This window comes from Solanum verrucosum, unplaced genomic scaffold (genome assembly GCF_900185275.1).
Source record: "Solanum verrucosum unplaced genomic scaffold, falcon-dt-bn FXZP01000049.1, whole genome shotgun sequence".
Classification (NCBI taxonomy): Eukaryota; Viridiplantae; Streptophyta; class Magnoliopsida; order Solanales; family Solanaceae; genus Solanum; species Solanum verrucosum.
Window position 1 is genome coordinate 2,614,399 of NW_026020221.1, and position 21,565 is coordinate 2,635,963.

The 21,565-nt window shown below is 35.4% G+C and overlaps 4 protein-coding genes across 10 annotated transcripts in view; 2 read left to right on the forward strand and 2 right to left on the reverse strand.

The window, feature by feature from the left end:
- Positions 1-594: 594 nt before the first annotated feature.
- On the forward strand, positions 595-3,386 carry LOC125831667 (uncharacterized). 6 transcript variants are annotated; one of them, XM_049510842.1, is made up of 5 exons: positions 595-700; positions 1,581-1,703; positions 2,312-2,567; positions 2,645-2,722; positions 3,031-3,386. In XM_049510842.1, the coding sequence occupies exons 1-5, from the start codon at positions 668-670 to the stop codon at positions 3,168-3,170; spliced, it is 630 nt and encodes a 209-aa protein (XP_049366799.1). In that variant the 5' UTR covers positions 595-667; the 3' UTR covers positions 3,171-3,386. The 6 variants fall into 6 exon arrangements, with proteins under 6 accessions (XP_049366799.1, XP_049366802.1, XP_049366800.1 ...); XM_049510845.1 differs by having other exon boundaries at positions 1,581-1,685; XM_049510843.1 differs by having other exon boundaries at positions 621-709; positions 1,581-1,685.
- A 913-nt stretch (positions 3,387-4,299) lies between these two features.
- On the reverse strand, positions 4,300-9,150 carry LOC125830908 (uncharacterized). Of its 2 annotated transcripts, none has more exons than XM_049510096.1 (13): positions 8,443-9,150; positions 8,229-8,281; positions 7,167-7,287; positions 6,952-7,059; positions 6,535-6,672; positions 5,847-5,915; positions 5,676-5,717; positions 5,455-5,523; positions 4,991-5,062; positions 4,847-4,900; positions 4,603-4,744; positions 4,453-4,515; positions 4,300-4,370 (listed from the first exon to the last, which is right to left on the reverse strand). In XM_049510096.1, the coding sequence occupies exons 1-13, from the start codon at positions 9,136-9,138 to the stop codon at positions 4,354-4,356; spliced, it is 1,644 nt and encodes a 547-aa protein (XP_049366053.1). In that variant the 5' UTR covers positions 9,139-9,150; the 3' UTR covers positions 4,300-4,353. The 2 variants fall into 2 exon arrangements, with proteins under 2 accessions (XP_049366053.1, XP_049366052.1); XM_049510095.1 differs by having other exon boundaries at positions 6,952-7,062.
- Positions 9,151-11,504: 2,354 nt separating this feature from the next.
- On the forward strand, positions 11,505-17,781 carry LOC125830901 (uncharacterized). Its single transcript, XM_049510083.1, has 6 exons — positions 11,505-11,537; positions 11,809-13,194; positions 14,504-15,493; positions 16,074-16,299; positions 16,816-16,958; positions 17,235-17,781. Exons 2-6 carry the CDS (start codon positions 11,809-11,811, stop codon positions 17,550-17,552), a joined length of 3,063 nt encoding a protein of 1,020 aa, XP_049366040.1. The 5' UTR covers positions 11,505-11,537; the 3' UTR covers positions 17,553-17,781.
- A 570-nt stretch (positions 17,782-18,351) lies between these two features.
- Positions 18,352-21,565, reverse strand: part of LOC125830918 (uncharacterized) — a 41,712-nt gene continuing 38,498 nt past the window's right edge. The window contains exon 8 of the mRNA XM_049510108.1: positions 18,352-18,863. Within this exon, the coding sequence (XP_049366065.1) occupies positions 18,746-18,863 (118 nt within the window). The 3' untranslated portion in view covers positions 18,352-18,745. The remainder of the gene's footprint in view (positions 18,864-21,565) is intronic.

A 21,565-nucleotide genomic window follows, 5' to 3' on the forward strand; every position in this document is an offset into this window, starting at 1 on the left:
ATCAGAGCTATATAAGTGCTGATACATGCGCGAGATACAATAATATAAGCGCTGATACATTAATCTGATGCGCGAGATACAATAATATAAGCGCTGATACACTAATCTGATGCGCAAAAATGAGGGATATCTGTAATGTATCAGAGCTATATAAGTGCTGATACATGCGCGAGATACAATAATATAAGCACTGATACATTAATCTGATGCGTGAGATACAATAATATAAGCGCTGATACATTAATCTGATGCGCGAGATACAATAATATAAGCGCTGATACACTAATCTGAGGCGCAAAAATGAGGGATATCTGTAATTATATATTTTTAAGGGATAAATTATAATTTTGCCTTAAAAGTATGTGATTTCTGTAATTTTCCCATAAAACAAATTATTTCAATTTTTTATTATTATGTATACATTTTCCCCAAATTAACGGACTCTTGAATCGGCCCACCATAGAGATATTAGGGTCGGTCCGGATCAAGGCCCATTTCCCTGACCTAAATCAAAGGGTCGGATCTGATCCGGCCCGACGTATTCAGTCCGAATCGAACATCCAAGTCTGCCTATTTTCAGCAAAGGGCGAGAGTACTGTAATCATCGATCAATTACTCCATTGTCTGAGTTGCGATTTCAAAGAGAGAGGCGTCTTCTCCGTTATCAATGGAATCCTCAGATATAACTGAAGAGGAAACGGTACCTAATGTGAGTTTTTTTTTTTCCATTTATCTCTCTATATTTGAATTCGTTTATGATTACTTAATGATTAGCTATTAGGTCACTGCTCCTTACTGTTCTTGTTGTTAATATCTTCTACTTGATGGATTCTCCAATCTGAAATTGCTCGAAAAACCCCCCACTCCCGATACTCACTTCCTCGGTTCCAATTTCTTTGTGTGATTTTGACTTGACACAGAGTTTTAAGAAAGGAGAGAAGACTTTTGAATCATGAAAGATACATAGAATGTACCAAAATATCCAAACGTGCTACGTGAAAAGTTAAAATTAAACAGTCACTCAAAAAGGAAAGATTTTTTGAACGGGATAAAAATGATTGTTTTTGAAATATATAAACATATTGAAACTGTGGGAATACTTCAATTTCCTAAGTGGGGCACTCAAAAAGAGTTGGTTATTGATTGGGAATTTGGGATTTTTTTCATGATTGTTTTTAAGTTCTAATCTTTACTTCATTGAAGGATTTGCTGTTCCAGATACTGTTTGGTTCAGCTAGCTGTTGTAATTGTCTTCCTTGTTATTCCTGTCCCCTGCCAATGCTGTTTCATTGATATTCTTTATAATCGGAAGTGTTTATTTCCTTGTAACTCAGCTTATGGGTGCAAAGTATAGAACAATCCCAAATCCCATAAAGGGGAAGTGTTGATGCTGTTTGACACCAGCGTATAACTAGCTAAACTATGAGGTATCTATATATGTGATGCTAATCAGTTGGGAATTGAGCTAAAATGTTGGAACTGTCGGACTACTTTATTTGACTCCTCTTGGTTTTGCTTAAGCTAAACTTACCAGTTTGAAATTTTTATTTACCTCTCTATGTATGTATCTTTTTTTTCAGAGATCTCAGAAAATGGCAGGAACTGTAAACTGGGGCACTGCTACTGTAATTGGGGTATTTGCTGGCCTTTTTTATGGAGGTAGCAAGGAGGCTGCTGCTTCTGTTGTCAGTACTTCTTCCTATGTAGCTATTATGTTGTGTTTACTGATTTCCTGTTGTTGCATGTTTACTTAGGAAGATAACTTGGAGAGAGGAAATGCTAATTGTGAAGCTTTGGACAGTAGTAATGTTACATTGTCTAAATAGTAAATGGGAAATCAAACTACATATTTAGGAGTACAAATAAATTTTGAATTGTTTTTCAAAAAACAACAGAAGAAAACTCATGGTTTTCTTGAATCTCCCAGAACTTATGACCATGTTAACCTTGCATATGTGGATCTTCTTCTACAATTACATCGAAAAGGGGACAAAAAGATTCTGTTACCTTTACAATTTTTTCGGAATGTATCATGGCTCTATCTATTAATTAGAAGATCCATCCCCCGAGGTAACTGGACATGATAATTTTTAATCATTCAGCTCGAGCAAGAATAAAAAGAACTAAATGAATCCATACATCCACCTGTATAAGGTTGATTTCCTGCTGTGTTTTCCCAGAGGTCTGGAGGAAAGCTGCAATTAATAGGATTTCCCTAGTTCTCCCTTCCCAAAGGGAAGAGCGTGAAATTATTTTCTTTCTGCATGGATGGTTCCTCTAGTATTCATGGGACTTTCTCCTCTTTTAACAGAGCAAGGATGCTGAGGTGATGTTAAAGCTTGGGAGTACACCAGATAAGCGTGAACAGTATCGGCTCATGAGAGATGCTATGGAAAAAAGATTTATACGAGTCACTCGGGGCTCAATAGTTGGTGGAATACGCCTTGGAATGTTCACTGCTGCTTTTTATGGATTGCAGAATCTGCTTGCTGAAAAGCGTGGTGTGCATGATGTTTATAATGTTGTTGGAGCTGGTTCTGCTACAGCTGCAACATTTGGTCTAATTAGTAAGTGGCAGAGTTTGGGTATCAGAACCTCCATCAGACTATCTCCTCCGCCACTCACTGTTTGTTTATGATTCCAGTGCCAGGATCACTCCAATGGCGTGCGAGAAATGTGATGTTGGGTTCTGCTTTGGGTGCTGCAGTTTGCTTCCCTCTTGGTAATAGAATGTGACCTGCTTACTAATATTAATCCATTAAACTGCTCTTTACTTGCTCAAAGTTCTTAACCTTACAGTATTGTTAATGCTACTAAAACTTATAAATTAGTAACGTCAGTTCATTGTAGATGATTTAGCTTATCATCTCTGCTAAGTTTGCCTGGTTTCAAATCATGAGGATCTCAGGCACTTATGTATTCCTTAAGTAGTAAGAATCATGTGAAGTAGGGACAAACCTGTGGGTGGCTGTGTTGTTTCTTTATTAAAAATAAACTTACAGCTTTACTAAAATAAATTTGTTCTATTAGGGTGGCTTCATTTGAAGCTTGTAGAGAAAGCCAATGAAGGGACAGGGACAACTGATGGCAATGAAGTGAAGGGTGGTGTAGGTGCTGCAATTGAGAGACTTGAAGGGCACTTGAACAAAGGTGATGTTAAATCCACATGAACCAGAATCTGATCTTTTCTTGACCTGTATGATGGGTGATATAACACAAAAAGTTAATGCTGGGGGCAGCAAGATGAAAAAAGAAGAGGTCTGAAGCAGACATCTAGTATATTGTTCCCTCTTCCCCTGCTCTGTTCCCTGTCACGGAGCTGTAAAGCTCACTAACTTGGCCTTCATGTTTTTCGTTCGGAGTGGAATCCTCTATGTATTACATTATACTTATAGGATTGTTTTGATAGTATGTGCTCTTCGTAGATACATGAAAGAGCATGGACCAACATTTTGACGTTACCAAAATAACCAAAAAACATGGAAGAGTATGTGGTGTTTTATCAGGATCATCTCCCGCCCTCAATATTATGGCAGAAATAGTTAATAACCAGACTATTTTTTGTTGTTGAGGATTACAGTTTGTTTGTTTTTCATCTTCGCCCCGTCATCTTTGTCAATATTATGGTAGATATAGTTAATCAGTGGAGTATCTTTTGTCGAGAATAAAGGTGTGTTGATTTAGCATGGTGGTGACTTTTCTTTTTGGCCATTATTGGTGTATCTCCAGTGGAATGATTTATATGTGTGAAAGAATCTCAGTATGACGAGCAAAAGACTATCTGTACATTACTTGCTCTTTTGAGATGCTCAATTTTATATCTTATACCATCATTTTGAATGCTAATCTTTTGACGTCAAACAATTCAAACTAACACATTTCTATGGTTGGTTTATATTGTGTGAAACGTTACATATTTTTACATTGTAGAAACTTATAGATGCCCAAGACCACCGAATTGCTATTAAAAAAAAATACATTACAACGTAAAGAAGTCTCCTATCATGTGAAATAACACTCATTTTTCTTAACCAAAATGCTATCAAAAAAATACATTACATCGTAGTGAAGTTTCGTATCATGTGAAGTAACTCATTTTACTCAACCAAATTGGCCTGGTAATGACATTTACTTCCTGCAATGCCAAAGTAGCACAATAATGATGCCACAATGGTAATTATCATCGTCTTGTATGTGGATGTAGCTCGCCACTCTGGCTGAGAAACGACACAGAAACCATTCAGCTCGCCACTCTGGCTGAGAAACAACACAAACCATTCAGTGCCAAAAAAGTTACCACTATTTGAGTGAGGGAGGCATGAGAGCTCCACTCCGGTTCAGTTTTGGTACACATTATGACTTATCATTACCTGTAATACAATGGCACAACAGAATTCAGTTATTTAAATTCAAGGGAAGACGTCAAAGGTAAGAATAAAAGAAACAACTTACCCTCAATACCATTAGTGAGTGTATTTTCTGGTGCCGGCTTTACTGTTCTTTTTGCTGACTCAGCTGCAAAAAATAATTACCCAACCATCAGTTTTTGTACAGTCAACCATGGAAAGTATCCTTGGGGCATATCATTACAAAAGAACTCGCCTTTAAATTTCCTTTTCTTGTTCGCCCTCCTCCTTTTTCTCTCTGCTTGTGTCAACTCTGTTTCTTCTTTAACATCTCCTTTGCCAGTAAATACTTCCTCGGGAGCCAGCATAGCAGCATCAGAGACCGCCATAGGTGCAATCTACCATAGAACAAACAATATGAGCAAATATGGTTGAGCAACAATGAAGTTATGCAAGTTGATTTGAAAATAAGAAATGTCTACTTATTCAGGTCAACTCACCTCTTCCATTGCAAGTGCAGGGACATTTGCTTGTATAGACATATCTTCTATCACCTAACCAAGTTGAGTCATGGAGAAGTAACATGAGACGAACCGTTTAGAGATGCGAAAATCACGCCAAATGTACATTGTTTATAGTCATACCGGTTTTGGAGTGAAGTGGAAATGAGACAGAGCATCCAACTTCAAGCACAGTTTCTTAAACAGCATAGTGGCCTGTATTGACATTCAAAATAGAGCATACTCAAAAAAGGTGCAATCAAGTAAAGCAATTAAGACCTGGTTCATCCCTTCCTTCCCTACTCCACACGCTACCCAAACTTCTGAAGTTAAAGAGTGTTCTTCCTCCCCTTTACATGCTGTAATTTGTTAGAAGTTTGTTAATGCAATTACCCAACAATTACATTCTATTAGATTGCTCATAATATTCAAACAGCAATAACATGTTTCAGTCTAGAGTTATCATGTAATAAAAAAATGCATCAAGTAGTCCGACATATGCATAAGACAGGTACGTAAATAAAAGGGGTCAATGACAAAGTTAAGAAGAATAAGAGCCACTCCTGCTTTAAAGTAGAGGGCTGGATTATAGGTGAGAGATTAAACACCTCTTTTTTCTGCTCATCTGAGAAGGATATTGCTGTTGACACAAGGCCAGTCTTCTGGACATATTCCTCCTGCAAAAAATATGTAATAAAGTGGCAAATAAGATAACGGATTTCCTTTAGAAAGTTCGTGAATGAAGAATATAGAGTACACATATTTACAGCAGTAGTTGCTGCCAAAAAGTATCAATCTCCTCGAGTAACATGAATACAGGAGCACTAACCTCATAAATTTCGCCAAGTCCCTTTTTGCTTTTATTGTCATCCTGCAAATTGAAGAATAAAAAAGAAACATCAAATCATAGCATCGTTAATAACAGCTATCCACTTGAGATCAGGATAGAATCCACTTAATTGGACAAGTATATATTTTTACATATAGAACCATTATTTACCAGTTCTTTTGTTTCTCGCGGTGCTCTGGATGGCAAGCTAGGACGCTTCTGAACATCATCAAATCGGCCCTATACATTACAAGCTGGGGTCAGTTGCTGGTTATACCTCGTTTCATGCCGACTCAAATGTTGGCTAGGGTGGCAGAGAAGAAAAGGAACAGATAGAGAAATAACAAAAGAACAAACACTGATATGATCATAACTGTAAGGAGATTCTTTTTGATAAAGTAAGCCATACAAGTGTAAGGAGCTTCTATAATTTCCACGTGCTTTACCCATGACAAAAAAAGAATCAGGCCTGCACGTCAGGGGGGTGTTGAGAATATAATTAACTACATAAAAGTGTGTTCTCTCTAACAAGTTAAGCTTTTCGATGAGATATTCACACACTTCAACAAAATGTTACACTCTTTTCAAGTGCATTTTTCTAAAAGAGAGTCTAGCATTGTAGTTAAGCGCACATGCCTATCTCTACATGTGAACCAAATTCACCAAGAAATTACTAGCAAGCACTTCTCTAAAGAATAACTCCATTCCACTTCATCAAAAGAAAAAGAATACTTCCATTCCACATGAAGAATGCCCCAAATTCAGTAGCAAAGGAACAAACTTATTCTTAACATTTGCACGGTCTAAAGAAAAAAAGACTTAGATATTAGCAGCATAGCGGCAAAAGAAGAATATTCACCTCAATGATACGTTTCTGAATTATTTCTTCAAGTGTTGCAGTAACCTCTTCAGTGATTACAGGGGCAGGTCTCACATTGTGCTCAAAATCCAGATCAACTTCCAATGCACTATTCTTTGGCCTTCTTGCAGCAGTTACCTGCCAATAAAGATTATTAAAACACACAGAACCGAAGACGCCATGTGGTACATATAGCTAATACATGTTGATGAATGAGTGATAGGGAAATATAAAGGAAGAGGGAACAATTAGAAAGGAAAAGATTTATGAAGATAGTAAGTAGCATCTATAATGAGAGTACGGGGATAACCAAAATTCAGTTTTCATCTTGGATCTGGGCTTGTGTATTCATGAACGGGTGTTTCTTCCAAGAAAATACTTAAAACGAGTAAGGGAATTATGAAAGAGAGATCTTACTTCTCCTTGCATAGTCCAGGACTTCTCTTCCAAGTTTGCTTTCTCCATATCCTCAATTGTAGATCGGAGTTTTTCAAGCTCTTTTTCATGGGTAGAAAGGCTTTGCTTCTTCTAAAACAGAAGAAGAAAATAAATTAGACAGAGGAAACATGTATAGATCACTTATTCATTTATCTTCATACACTTTACAACTGAAAGGACAGAAAGTAAACTACCTGATTGTCATCATTATCATCAATCATGTCATCATCGGTTCCCATGTCATCTGATAGATCCGATGATTTAACAGTTTTCTTCTGTCCAGTACCCTTTTTCGAACCAAAAAAGTCCTCATATCTGTGTATCATCAAGAAAAGTTTGAGCAAATTAGAAGTGTCAATGTTTCAGGTAACATAGTTTAAAACCTCTGTCATGTATAATGTGATTGGCATTCCATGTGAGGGGTGAAAAATAGTGAAAGGAAACTGTCATGGCACAAGTGCAAGGTGTCTTACTATTAAGCTAAGAACAACAAATATGGAATGTGATTCTGCAAGGTTTCAGCCCATTTCGGAAAGTTAGTGCTTGGAGATACTTAAATAAAACTTTGAAAACTTAGTTAAATCACTAATCTAGTACTCCCTCCGTTTCACAAAGAATGGTCTAGTTTGACTTGGTACGGAGTTTAAGAAAATAAAGAAGACTTTTGAATCCTATGGTCCTAAGTTAAAATTATGTCAAATGTACAAAATTGCCCTTTAATCTTGTGGCCTGAAACAAGCCACGTGGAAAACTGAAATTAAAATGTTACCAAAAAAAGAAAGAGGTCATTCTTGAAACGGAGGGAGTACCAGTTAACTGTCACAATGACATAATATAGAATACAGTTGCCGGGGAGGCAGAAAGAACACCCTGCGGTATCTGCAAGGAAATTCTGACTACATAAAGACAATTTTTGAGCTTCACCACAGAGCCTAATCACATAGTATTATCCAGTCCTTCTCGGTTTAAGGCAATATGCAAAATGTCACTCAATCACCCTTCACAGCCAAATCTATTCTGCCTAATTGACATCAACGATACTACCTAATGGACAATCCTCAAGTCTTGAAAAACAACCAGAAGATTTTAAAGTGTCTTTTAGTCAAATGGACTGAGACATGTTGGTTTTCTATCCCCTTGAGATCATTGAGCTAAGACCAACACTGCCAATTCTTCTCAACCTTTGGTAACTAATTCATGTTTTATTTGTCATATAACACTAAAAGGATTAATAAGTACATGGAGAAAAGACACACCTGGCAATTTCTGTACCTTCATCTTCATCATCTCCGAGGCCCATTAACCCAAGCTGCAAAAACAAGATACTGGTAAAAATGTATGCTTTATTAAAGAAGCGCAAATCTGCAGTCACCAATCTACTTGCAACCTTGATTAACTTAGGCAAAATATCTCAACCACCAAACAACTAAACAAAGTCCGCCTTCATTTTCAAAATCAGCAAATTCTTACCTCGTCATCTTCCTCTTCGTCCTCCTCATCGCCTTCTTCACCATCTTCTTCCTCTTCCTCCTCTTTTTCCTTGTTACTTCTTATCTTCTTAGTCTTTCCCTTCAATCCATACTCCCTTGCTTCATCATACTCCATATACTCTTCCAACTCATCTATCTTGAAAAACTTATCTTCCACTCCCCCTACCCCACCATTCTCCTCCACGTCTTCGCTCTTCTCACCATCATCACCCTCCTCTTCTTCATCTACCTCCTCCTCGTCCTCCTCCTCATCATCAGAATCATTCATATCTACATCTTTAAAGTCTTCACTTTCTCCATCCAATGCCAGTTCCTCTTTCTCCCTCTCTAAATTATTCTTTTTTCCACTGTTACCTGAACCTAAATTAAAACTCTTTGAAATTTCTTCCGGTTTCTTCTCAAATTGTCTGATTTGACGACCGAGGGAGGTAAGTAAGGGCTCGGATTGAAGGTCAATTTGCTGCCATATTTGTTCGGCATCAAAACCATCTGTCAAGAGCTGAGCGAAGGGCGACTTCGGAGTGTAGGGTTTGAGAGAAGAGTATAGGTACTTAGAAGCTAATCGAGCGGCTTCGGAGAGTTCCGGTGATGCTGAAAGATAAAGAGGTGGTTCAGTTGATTTAAGCCGCCGGAGGGCATTAACGCCGCCAGCATTTTGGCTGTCGTCGGTTGTCATTGAAGAGAATGGTGGTGTGTTCTTCTTCCCAACAATTAGAGGTTGTAGGGTTTAAGAAAGGTTTTTGTTTATTTAACATGTTTTCTTTATATATTTTTGAGAAGAAAAAACAAAATAGTCCTTCATGTTTGGGATATGGATCAAAGTCGTCCCTATACTTTGACTTAAAAGCATTAATACTCCTTCAACTATAACCAAATTATTTTACTATGGTACTTCCTATATCCCTAATTACTGGTCCACATTTCTTTTTTAATTGTTCTTAATTATTTGTCTATTTTGACAAATCTTCGAGAAAGTATAATTTTTTTTTATCTATTATATCCTTAATTAATTATTTGAAAAAGGTAGAACTTTTTGAAAATCGTAAATTTTAATTCATTTACTTCATAATTAATAGAAATAAAATGGTAAACTCATTATATCAATCATTATTTTCTTAATTAGTGTGTCAATTCAAAAATAGAGAAGTAATTAGGAACAGATAAAGTATATAAGTGACTACAATACATGTGCCGACGAGGATATGTGTGCTTCTTGGAATTACATTATTAATAAGGAATTTTTTAGTCATTTGAATATTTAAAAACAATCTTTCTCTTAATAATTTATATTTTTTTAGAAATAACGGAAAAATGTACAAATCACAATAATTAATACTATAAAAATATTTTTAAAAAATTATGGTCAAATTTAAATTTAATTGACCCTTCAAATTTTATATGTGTCGCGTAAATTGAGCCATACAAAGTAATATATATTATTTGAAATGACTAAAAGTATTATAAATCACAATAATTGACAACTTAAAAATACATATAAAAAATATTTAAAAGACATAAATATTTTTATTGACTCTCAAAATTTTATAGGTGCCATGTGACATAAGCAATTACATATATTATCTGAAATTATGTAAAAGAAAATTTCTATAGGGCACACTAATTAACTTAAACTATTTACGAATTATAAAAAAATTATTTGACTCTCAAAATTTCATTTTTATCACATAAATTGAGATGAGGACATGAGTGTTTCTTGGAATTACATTACTATTAAGGGACATTTTAGTCATTTAAATGTTTAACAACAATCTTTAATAATTTATACTTTTAGAAATTATGGGGAAAAAAAATATAAATCACAATAATTAATTCTATAAAAATACACATAAAAAAATTATGGTCAAATTAAAATGTGATTGTCTTTCCAAATTTTATCCGCGTCACATAAATTGAGATAAATGAAGTAACATATATTATTTGAAATAACTAAAAAGTACTATAGACCACAATAATTAACAACTTAAAATTTTAAAAGACATAAAATGTTTGATTAGTTCTTGAAATTTTATAGGTGCCACATAAATTGAGATAGAAGGAGATACACATATTATCTGAAAATTAAGTACAAAAATTCTATAAATCAAAGTCATTAACTTAAAATATTTACAAATTATTAAAAAAAAAGAAGATGAACTCTCAAAATTTCATTTATATCATATAAATTGTGATAGCAATAATAATATATATCGGGTCCGTACTGACCCGGGCTCCATCGTCTAGTATAATGAAACAAATCTACAAGAATCTATCATGTGAATATTTTACGACAAGAATAAAATAAAAAGCTATCAACAAATTTAATTATAGTTCACCCATTTTTTAATTAATCATAACAAAACAAAAAAAAAGAATCGTTGTTTGCCTAATAATGAGAGAACCCTTAAATTATTTTATTTACTATTTATATTTAGAGAAAATGGATATTAATGGCGTAAGAGATGGTTTGCCTATTTTTTTTTAAAAAAAAGATCTATTTTGATGTATGATTTTAGAGAGGTTCGATTTGATAGTATCAAAAAAATATTTGTTTTGACGCCAAACTCAAGAATAATTAGTTACAATTATGATTGACTAGTATTTTTTTTTACAAAATTAGATATATTTAAAAGTTTATAATCACAAATATTTATTTATAAAAGAAAAATATAAATATGTGACTTTTCAAATAGTGCCTTAGAATATTTCGATATCTTGTTTATGAATTATGATTTACTCATATAATAAGATTGTATAAAAATTAAAAAGAAAATATAATAAAAAAATACAATTTAAAAATCCAAATTAGATATCTAAATAAATTTCAACTAAATATCAATTTAATTTTATATCACTATTTTTATCCAAATTACATATCTAAACAAATTTGAACTTCACATCAATTTCAGATTATAACCCTTATATAGAGATTTGACTGTTACATCATTTTTATTTTATTTCCTTTTTTATTGATCAACTGTAATAAGATATACTACATTTTTATACAAGGAGCCAAGAGGGACTTGAGAGTTGCATCTTCATCTCTCTCTTTCATGCTCTGGTGAGTTGATCATCAAGGTCAGTTTTTTCTCCCTCCATCACTTAATTTCAACTGCTACTTATCGGAAAGATTAATTAAATTCAACGCCGGCAGGCGGCAGCTATATCAATTATAAAAATAAAATTAAATGGTATCTTGTATGCCCTAGATGTGAATTGAAACCAGTAAATTCGTTATTCATTGTATTGATTTTGGATGAAAATGTTTAGTTTTCCCCTGAATTTGATGGGATTTCGTTTGATTCAGTGTATAATTTGTTTATGAGTTTTCTTGAATTATTGTAATCAGATGAAAATAGGAGAGGGGACAGAGAAGAAGTTATCTTCTATGGTCACCTCTCCTTGTGATCCACTGGGCGATGAGTTATTGCAAGGTCAGTGGTCCAGGGAAGAGACGGATCACAAGGGTATTGAAAAGGGGTTAGATTTATATGGAAGCATGGATGAGAGTGAATTTATAGACAGTATGGATATGGGAGGGGAGTGGATTGGGAAGGTTAGTCAACTGCAAAATACGAGTGAAACTTGTGATAAATTATTTGTATCAGCAAAATCTTGTGAATCTGCAGAATATAAGAATAGTGAACTAGTTGGGAAAGAAATTGAAAGCTTTGGGACTAGTGGTGGTTCATTGGAAATCAGATCTATGGGAATTGATGATGGTTTGGAGTTGCTTAGAGATTTTAAAACCATGGGAGGGAGTTTGGAAGGATCAGGCTTGCAATCTGGTGTAGAAATCGGTGGAGGTGAGTTTGTAAGATGTTCCGATGAATGTGAGACGTCATCAAAATATGAGCATTCAGATGGCGAGGACTCAATGTTTGGAGGGAGAACTAATGATGAGGAGAACATTAATTCTTATTATGGAAGAGAGGTACAACGTTCTCTTGAAGAAAATGGCAAGGATGAAAATGAGTTGGTTATGGGTTCGGCAATAGCCTTTGGTTCGGATGATTGGGACGATTTCATGCAGGAAAATGGAGAATTTAATCTCTCTTCAATGGCGCATGAAGAACTTCAGCCTGAAAACCAGCCTACTACTAGAAGTGAAAATGAATGTTTGAATATTGCTACAACTGGTGTTATTGAGTATTCTAGTGTAGGTTTAGCAACGCCTAAAGAAGAGGTCCTTTCAAGTAATCACGACCAAGGTGGTGATAATTTAATCAACTACCTTACTACCTGTTCTGTGGACCCATTGAGTCTTTTGAACCATGGCAAACCTGATCATGTTGAAGATGAGAACGCCATGCTTATTACAAACACCCAAATTCAACAGATTAATGAATCGGCAAAGTTCCTTGAGCAGTCTTGTGCTTTCAAATTGTTTAATCAGGACAGAAGTCCCCAAACACAAATAAATGAAGTTCCAATCAAAGAGGATCTAAAAATTGAAGGCGGTGAAGGTGCCTATGATGAGAAATTAATTCATATCCATGATGATCTTGTTTCCGGAGAAGTGGAGCTAAAATACAGAAGCTTATTATTGGACCCTTTATCTCATCCTGATCAAAACGAATATCATTCATCTACAGAACCTTCCAAAGATGTAAAGTTAGAACTATCTGCAGACCAAAGTTCATCTACATCATTAGCATCAGTGACTAATGATAATACAAATGCTAAAAGTACCTCCCTTTCAGTTGGTTGCTCTGAATATCATCTTGCATCTAAGGTAAAGTATTGACAAATATATATAAGGATATCGCAAGCTTATATATTTTAGATATTCTTGGTGAAGTTTACAAATATGTACCATGTTTTCTGTCAAACAGATAAAAATTGGCATCTTTTGCTTGTTTTGCTTTTGCTGATCTCCTAGCTCCTTGAACTGTGAAATTTAATTGGTGGCCTATATTACTACACTAACTAAGCATAGTCGCTTCACATTGATTTGTACTCATTACATATATCTATCTGCTAGGTAAAGGTCTTTTACCTGATTTTATCTTCAGCGATGAGCTGGCTGAAGCATGCCACGAAATGTGAAAATACTTTTTGAGGTTCTTCCATTGGAAATCCATAAATCTGAAATCATAAGGGTGAATTTGCAAGCATGGGAAGTTATTTTGTTTCTCTAAGAGTGACTCCTTTACATACAACCTCTCTTTTTCACCACATGAAGTATTATTTGATTAAACAATTTGACTTCTCTATCTGAAATCTATGCTTATTTAACACATTGTATTGAGTAGTTTATTTATCAGGAGGTGTATCAATTAAACCTCCAACTTTGCCAGTGACTAGAAAATGGTGAATAGTATATAATTACCCGATCTTTGCTTATGTAGAGCCAAATACAGAAGCTAAATAAATGTTCTTGTAATCCTACATATACAAATCTGCAAACACTGCGACATGTTTTTGTTAATCTTGTTCAATGTATGAAAAATGATCTGTCTGCTTGTTGAATGGAACACGTGAGTTGACTGTCTTAGATCTTAAGTATTGCTTATTAAGAACTGATAAAGATCAGATTCGTGAAATTGTAGCTACTTGAAAGAAAAGCTTATTTAGATAAAGAAGAAGACTTCAGCGTCATAAATGATAAAGTGCTTATTTATATGCTGTGGAATCGAAAAAAGAATTTTTGATACTTTAACATACTATTAATATTGGAGTGCCTTTACGTTAGAACTCCTTGAGGGTCCACTTATTTTCACGAGCATTGTCCCTCTTGGAACATATACTGATTCTTTCCCGAGTGCAATCAGCAATGATTTCCAGTGACTTCTGCTGTTGTGCTTATGGACCTTCTGTTTGACAGCCAGGGTCCTTTGGCTTATGCTTATGTGGTATGCAGATCGAAAGAAGAAATATATCATTTGTGCATAATTTTCTGAATGGTGGTTATTGCTGACAGTACATATTGCTTTCATGTTGGTCAATTTTTGTAACTTACTTTGGTGTTAGTGAATCTTTCCCCAGTTCTACGTACAAGGCTCCTTCTTTTGATGCTTTGTGTTTTCTCTTTCTTTTTGCAGACACAGAATCTTGAGTTAAATGAATTATATGATGAGCTTGTTCATGATATGGAAGAGATATTACTTGAATCTGGTGAATCTCTTGGATTCAGTTTTGGTAACAAAATTTATCAATCATATATACCACTTCCTTCAAGAGATGGTGGTTCTACTGCTTCTACTTCTGGTACTGATGATGCTTATGCTGCAATCCAAAACCCTCTGAAATTTGACAGGGTGGAGGTCATTGATACAATACAGAAGATAGGGGATGTTTCACTTAGTGAGAGATTAGTTGGAGTAAGAGAATATACTGCATACAGGATAAGAGTGTGGAGTGGCAAAGATAATTGGGAGGTTGAAAAACGGTATCGTGAATTTTCTGCTCTCTATTGGCGGTTGAAAAAGTTATTCGCAGATCAGGGAAGGATTCTTCCTCCTGTCTGGTCCTCTGTTGAACAAGAGTCACGGAAGGTTTTCAGAAGTGCTTCTCCAAAAGTTGTTGCTGATCGAAGTGTTCTTATTCGAGAGTGTTTAAATTCCCTTCTCCAGTCAAGGTTTCCTACAGGTGCCCTCAATGTTGTAGTGTGTTTCTTATCTCTGTCTAAGGATCTTCCAGATTCTCCAACTTATGATACAAATGCACTTCAGTCTCCGTCTACTTTAAGAAGCAGAATCAGAGGGAATGTTTCCAGCTTGGGGAAGACTATTTCCCTCATCGTTAATAAACGACCTTATAAATCGAATAAACAGTTACTAGATGAACAACATTATTCTTGCGCTGGTTGCTACAAAAATTTTGACGATGGGAAGACTCGAATTCAGGAATTTGCGCAGACTATGGGGTGGGGAAAACCACGTTTCTGTGAATATAGTGGTCAGCTGTACTGCTCGTCATGCCATACAAATGATATGGCCGTCTTGCCTGCAAGGATTCTACATCTTTGGGACTTTAATCAATACCCAGTTTCTCAGATGGCTAAATCTTATCTGGACTCTATCCATGACCAGGTAATGAGAAAATTCCCCAATCAAATTTGACTAAATCTCTGTTTCTTGCCATTCTTTTTGACTGAACAGGCATGCATTATGTATCTTTGTATATCTATATATAATTAAGCAATTTAATGACACTTGGTCTTGTTTCCTCATCTTGCATACCAAATATCTTTCTACAATCCAAAAGGTTGCAACCAAGGGTGTAAGTAGTCAATGAAAGTGGGGATAAAGGCCCTGGAGACTAGGGATTAATCCTAGCAGAGACAAAAAAAAGCAAAGAACTTGGTGAATTTTGCTCATCTACCTAAACTTTTAAAGTTACATGATACGTAGATAGTAGGTACCCGGTGGATTAGTCAAGGTATGGAATGGCACCGGAAAAGATGAATAGCTACGCTTGGACAGGGTTAGTAAAATACATATGACCTGCTGCCGTCATTGGGAGAATCGGTATTAAGCCCAGCTGTAGAAAAGCTCACTTTTCTTGCCTCCCCCCTGGGCTACAGCCTCCTGTATTCTTACTTCTGGCTGCTTTCACAAGGAGAACATGAAATAACTGTAGGACTTATGTTTCATTCTTCTGCTCTTGCAGCCAATGCTTTGTGTCAGTGCAGTCAATCCTTTTCTGTTCTCAAAGGTCCCAGGTCTGCAGCATGTCACAAATATCAGAAAAAGGATAGGAACTATGCTTCCATTTGTTCGCTGCTCCTTCCAAAGATCCATCTACAGGGGAGTTGGATCTAGAAGATATCTTCTTGAAAGCAATGACTTTTTTTCTCTTAGGGATCTCATAGATCTATCCAAGGGAATCTTTGCAGGTTAGCCTGCAAAACGAAATTTATACTCATGATGCTTGGACACATGTGCTTTGTTGTTAAAGTCCCAGAAGATCTTGTCGTTGCTAGTGATTTGTTTTACTTCTATCTTTCTTTTCCATTTTATTTTTGTTGAAGATTATGAGTGAGGACTATTGTTAGCTCTTGGTTGATTTTATTTGATATTTTACAGTTATACACTAGCTTAGCCTCCAATCGCTCAAGTTGCCATAGAATTGTTCCTGAACTGCACCCTTTTCTTTATTTTGTCCCCACTTCTCTCTCCCTCAAAATCATAGCATTGCCTGAAAATACTATTAATCCCTTCTTATTTACATTTACTGTTGCTTTCCCATGAATATATGAATGTTACTTCCTGCTTGTCAGAACATAGAAAAGAGAATTAGGAGAAATCAGGGAAAGGATGTTTCTTTAATAGTTCTGACCTGCTTTCCATGTGGCAACATTATTGAGAAAACTGACTTGTTTTGGTCCTATGCTATATGACTTCAAATGCAGCTTTACCAGTTATGGTCGAGACTATATCAAGAAAAATTCTGGAGCATATAGCTGAGCAGTGCCTTATATGTTGTAATGTGGGTATACCCTGCAATGCTCGGCAAGCCTGTGATGACCCCTCTTCTCTCATTTTCCCTTTCCAGGTTGGCAGGGTTTATCTTGTTTCATTTGTTGATATTTGTTTCTTATTTACATACTGTTTGGGAAGTTGAAGATAATTAATCAGACTTTTCAACCATTCTGCACTGCATGTTCCTAAAGAATTTAGCTCAAATTCTAAAAGTTTGACCTTTTTTAATAAAGGTGAATAATTTTATTGACCTAAATGTTGTGACTTAAACTGATGTAATTGTCCACTTCCAATATTTACTTGCATAAGAAATGCCAGACCTTCAAAGATGTAGTTTGTCCTTCAACAGGAAGAAGAAATTGAAAGATGCAAGTCTTGTCAATCAGTTTTTCACAAGCATTGCTTTAGGAGGACATCAAGTTGCCCTTGTGGTACTCACTTTAAACCGGAGCTAGAGGGAAATACAAGTAGGGGCGACCAGAGTGAGAGCAGTGTGGGGAATCTCTCCTTGGCCTTGCCAGGAAAGAAGGCAGACCTCAGTAAGGGGCTTTTTTCTAGAGTATTCTCGAAGGTAAGATCACTGAAGTCTAGCGAGGGTGGAGAACAGCGGCCTGAAGATAAGAGTACTGCTATTGTAATGGGCTCATTGCCTCTGACCAACCTCTGAATACCTGTACATATATTCGTCCTTGTACTTTGCGTTGCAAGAAAATCATGTGAATTGAAGCTTGTGCTGTAGCTGAGATCTGTAAGAGTTGCCTATTCTTTCTCTGTTTGTGTCTCTCCATCTTATTTGGTCCTTTTGTATTTTCCTTCATTTGACTTGTATTCTTTTGTAACAATTTTCAGAAACAAGGGTGATTTTTTCTTCTCTCCATGATCATTTTCTTCTATTATAGCCAAAACTTCTGATCTAATTATACTTTTTGTGAAGTTCAAGAGGCTCAGCTAACTCAGCATTCTTTGGTTTTGCCAATACATCACGACATAACTTTAGTTTGTATGAATTTGAAGAGTGCAACTTATCCTACTTATGATGGTCTTTACTGTATGCACTATGCAGTGAGGAATTTGTTCAATCTTTTGTCTATGCCTTTTGTTTTGGCTTTGACGTTGGAGTAGTTGGTGTCTGCATATTCATGATAACACAGAGTACAACCAGGGAAATGAGCAAGAACTTAACTTAGGTACACACTGGAAGTGTGTATTTACATTTTACACCATCGATATACTTGTAACCTGCTTTATTTATTAGGTTTACTAATTTCACTTTTATGGGGCATGAAAAGAGTTATCTGATGCTTTCTTTTGGTGTTTCTCATAAAATAGAAAAAGTTATATTAGCAACATTCCACACCTTTAATCAGTTCAGTTTTGACTGAAAATGCTTTTTGTTTCCCAACATTTAGCCACTTCCCCACTAGAAAAGTGGAGATCTTCAACAGTAGAATGGGCCATTCACTATCTATACAGCTTTCTCATTGTCGGCATGTTCATTGTATTTGATATGAGAGTGTAAACATGTTGCATATATATATTGAACAATAAATTATATGTATGAACTATTGATATCTGTTTGGTTTTTGTTTTCATATTTAGGCTACATATTTATCTTGCAAACACAAAACTCTATCCCTCTATTCTCTTTTTGTATATTTACTGCTATTTTGCTACATAAAGTAATATTGTGTTTCCTTTACTTGTTACCCTTTTTTCTTTTCTGGGGAAACAAGGACCAAATACCAATGTTGTATTGTTCAAAAAATAAACTCATGGTGCCTTTTCTGCTATTTGTTGTAATCTTTTCTCATTCTCCCTCGACAGTTAGCTGGCTTTAAGGCATAAAATCCCTGTTTAGCATCATCCTGCACACTGATAAGAGTGAGGAAACCATTTCTTTAACAAATGGTGTTTGAGCTTCATGACCAAAACAAAAATGCCATAGCAAGGTATGTGCATCACCGCCACCGATGAATACCTGAAATTTTCAATCAGAAGAGGGATTCATTTTCTTGAATCATAAATCTCTTCCAGATCAAAATATGCAGTAGACATTAAACAAAATGCATACCACAGAGGAGAAAATGAAGATGACAGATCAAGAAATGGACAAGGCCACCTGTTTCCAAAATAAGACCAGTATTCATTAGTTGTTTTCAAACAGATAAAACTTAAAATGTACTAAATACAACTGGTGGAAGAACAGTGTTTTTTTACCATATTGACATACAAGCATGGACTGCCTATTGAAAAATAATTTTAATATAATGTTTTGAAATAAAAAGTGGTAAAAAAGAAGGCAAGTTCTTAATTGTAAGCAAAGGAAAGTTAGCATACTTACAGGTGATGTGTAAGAATAAATGCTTTGCTTCTTTGCTTTGGAGGAATCAATTTTTATTTATTTTTTAACAAAAGAAATAAATAAAATTTGAAAAAAAGAGAATAGAGAGAGAACAAAAAGAATGGTGTTCTTTGAGTCTTTATTTTGTTATCCTAATAGGATTTGCCTAATGGGATTAGTCACTAGTCTATAATCCAATATGCCCATGCAAATTAAATATGAAATTCTTAGACATAGAGGATATTTACTCTTTTTTTTTTTTTTAGTTTTATGGTATTCCAAGTGTAACCAACAAGCTATGCTGAAGCACAAGACTCTCGGGCATGGAGGAGAGCTATGCAAGATGAACTAGATATGATTGAGAAGAACCTAAAAACCGCAAGGCGATTGGTGTAAAATGGATTTTCAAGACAAAACTCAATCCTGATGGAACAATTTGCAAACATAAGGCTAGATTGGTGGTGAAGGGATACGCACAACAATATGGTGTGGATTACCAGGAAACATTTTCTCCTGTAGCAAGGTATGACAGATTCAAGCTTATTCTTGCATTTGCATCTCATAGTTCTTGGTAGATTCATCAACTTGATGTCAAATCAGCTTTTTTGAATGGTTTGCTTGCTGAAGAGATCTAGGTAGAGCAACCTTATGGTTACTCAATTACTGGAAAAGAGGATCAAGTTTATCTCTTAACGAAGGCCTTGTATTGCCTAAAACAAGCCCTAAAGGCATGGTATGAGAGGATGAACAATCTTCTCATCCAACTTGGCTTTAGTAGAAGTCAAAGTGAAGCTACTTTGTATGTGAAAGTCATTGTATATGAGTCCTTAATTGTCTCAATTACTGTGGATGACATGCTTGTGACAGAAAGCAAAATTGAACTAATCCAAAGGTTCAAAGATGAAATGAAGAAAATCTTTGAAATCACTGATCTTGGAGTCATGAAGTACTTCCTTGACATGGAAGTGTTGCAGTCCAGTTATGGAATTTTCATATGCCAGCAGAAATACATTTCGGATATTCTAAGCAAGTTCAAAATGCAAGATTGCAAACCTGTAAGTACTCCAATCTCTACTAGTGTGAAGCTTGGCAAAGATGAGGATTCCGAAAAAGTGGATAATAGTATGTATAGAAGCTTAATTGACAGTCTTCTATATCTAACCGCAAGCAGACCTGTCATTCTCTTTGTTGTAAGTTTTCTCTCTAGGTTCATACATTCGCCTAGAGACACACACTTCACAGCGGCAAAAAAAGTATTAATGTATATTAAAGGAATCAACAAGTTTGGAATTTTTTTCCCAATATCTGACGAAGTAACTATGAACCTGATCGGGTACTCTGATAGTGATTGGGGTGGCGGAGTTGACGATTCCAGAAGCACCTTCGGATATATTTTCTTCTTGGGGACAAGTTGTTTTAGTTGGAGCTCTAGGAAACAAGAAACTACAGCTCAATCAACAGCAGAAGCTAAGTACATAGCTGCTGCATCTACTGTGAATCAAGCTATCTGGCTAAGGAAGATGGTGAAGGACTTGGGCCATGAACAAACAGAAGCAACCAAGATTATGTGTGACAACAGTTCAATAGTTTCAATCTCAAAATATCTAGTGTTTCATGGTCGAACTAAGCATATCAAGATCAAGTTTCATTTTATTAGAGAAGTCCAACAATCTAATGAAGTGTTGCTTGTTCGTTGTTCATCTGAGAACCAGCTAGCTGACATTTTCACCAAGTCATTGCCAAAGGAAAGGTTTGAAGATCTGAGGCAAAGAATTGGTGTTTGCCACAAAATGCCAAGGAGGAGTGTTAGACAATTGACATTTTTTCCAGCTTATTATTTTGTACTGTTTTTTACTTATTTCAGTTTAGAGCTCTCTATTTTTTAGCTAGACTTAGAGGGTGTTTGGATTGACTTACAAGTTGGTCAAACCTACTTTTAAGTCAGTTTTTGACTTCTGAAAGTGTTTGACAAATATAAAAATAACTTAAAATAAGTTACGAAGTGATTGACAAGGTAAAAAATGACCTAAAATAAGTAAAAAATGACTTAAAATAAGTCAGAAACCAAAAGTAGGTCTCCCCCTACATTTTATTTTTTGACTTAAAAGTCATTTTAGTTTGACTTTTTATTTTTGACTTAAAAGCTATTTTTTTAAGTCAATCCAAACGGGTCAACTTTAGTTGCTCAATTTTCTGAAGTTAGTGTCCGCTTTATGGCTGTTAGTGACCTCTTTTATGGCTGTTAGTGACACATGTTCTTATTTAGTTTTAACATCCACTTTGTAAGTGGCTACTAGATATAGGAAATTGTTAGGTTTTTCCTTGTATAAATTCAGATC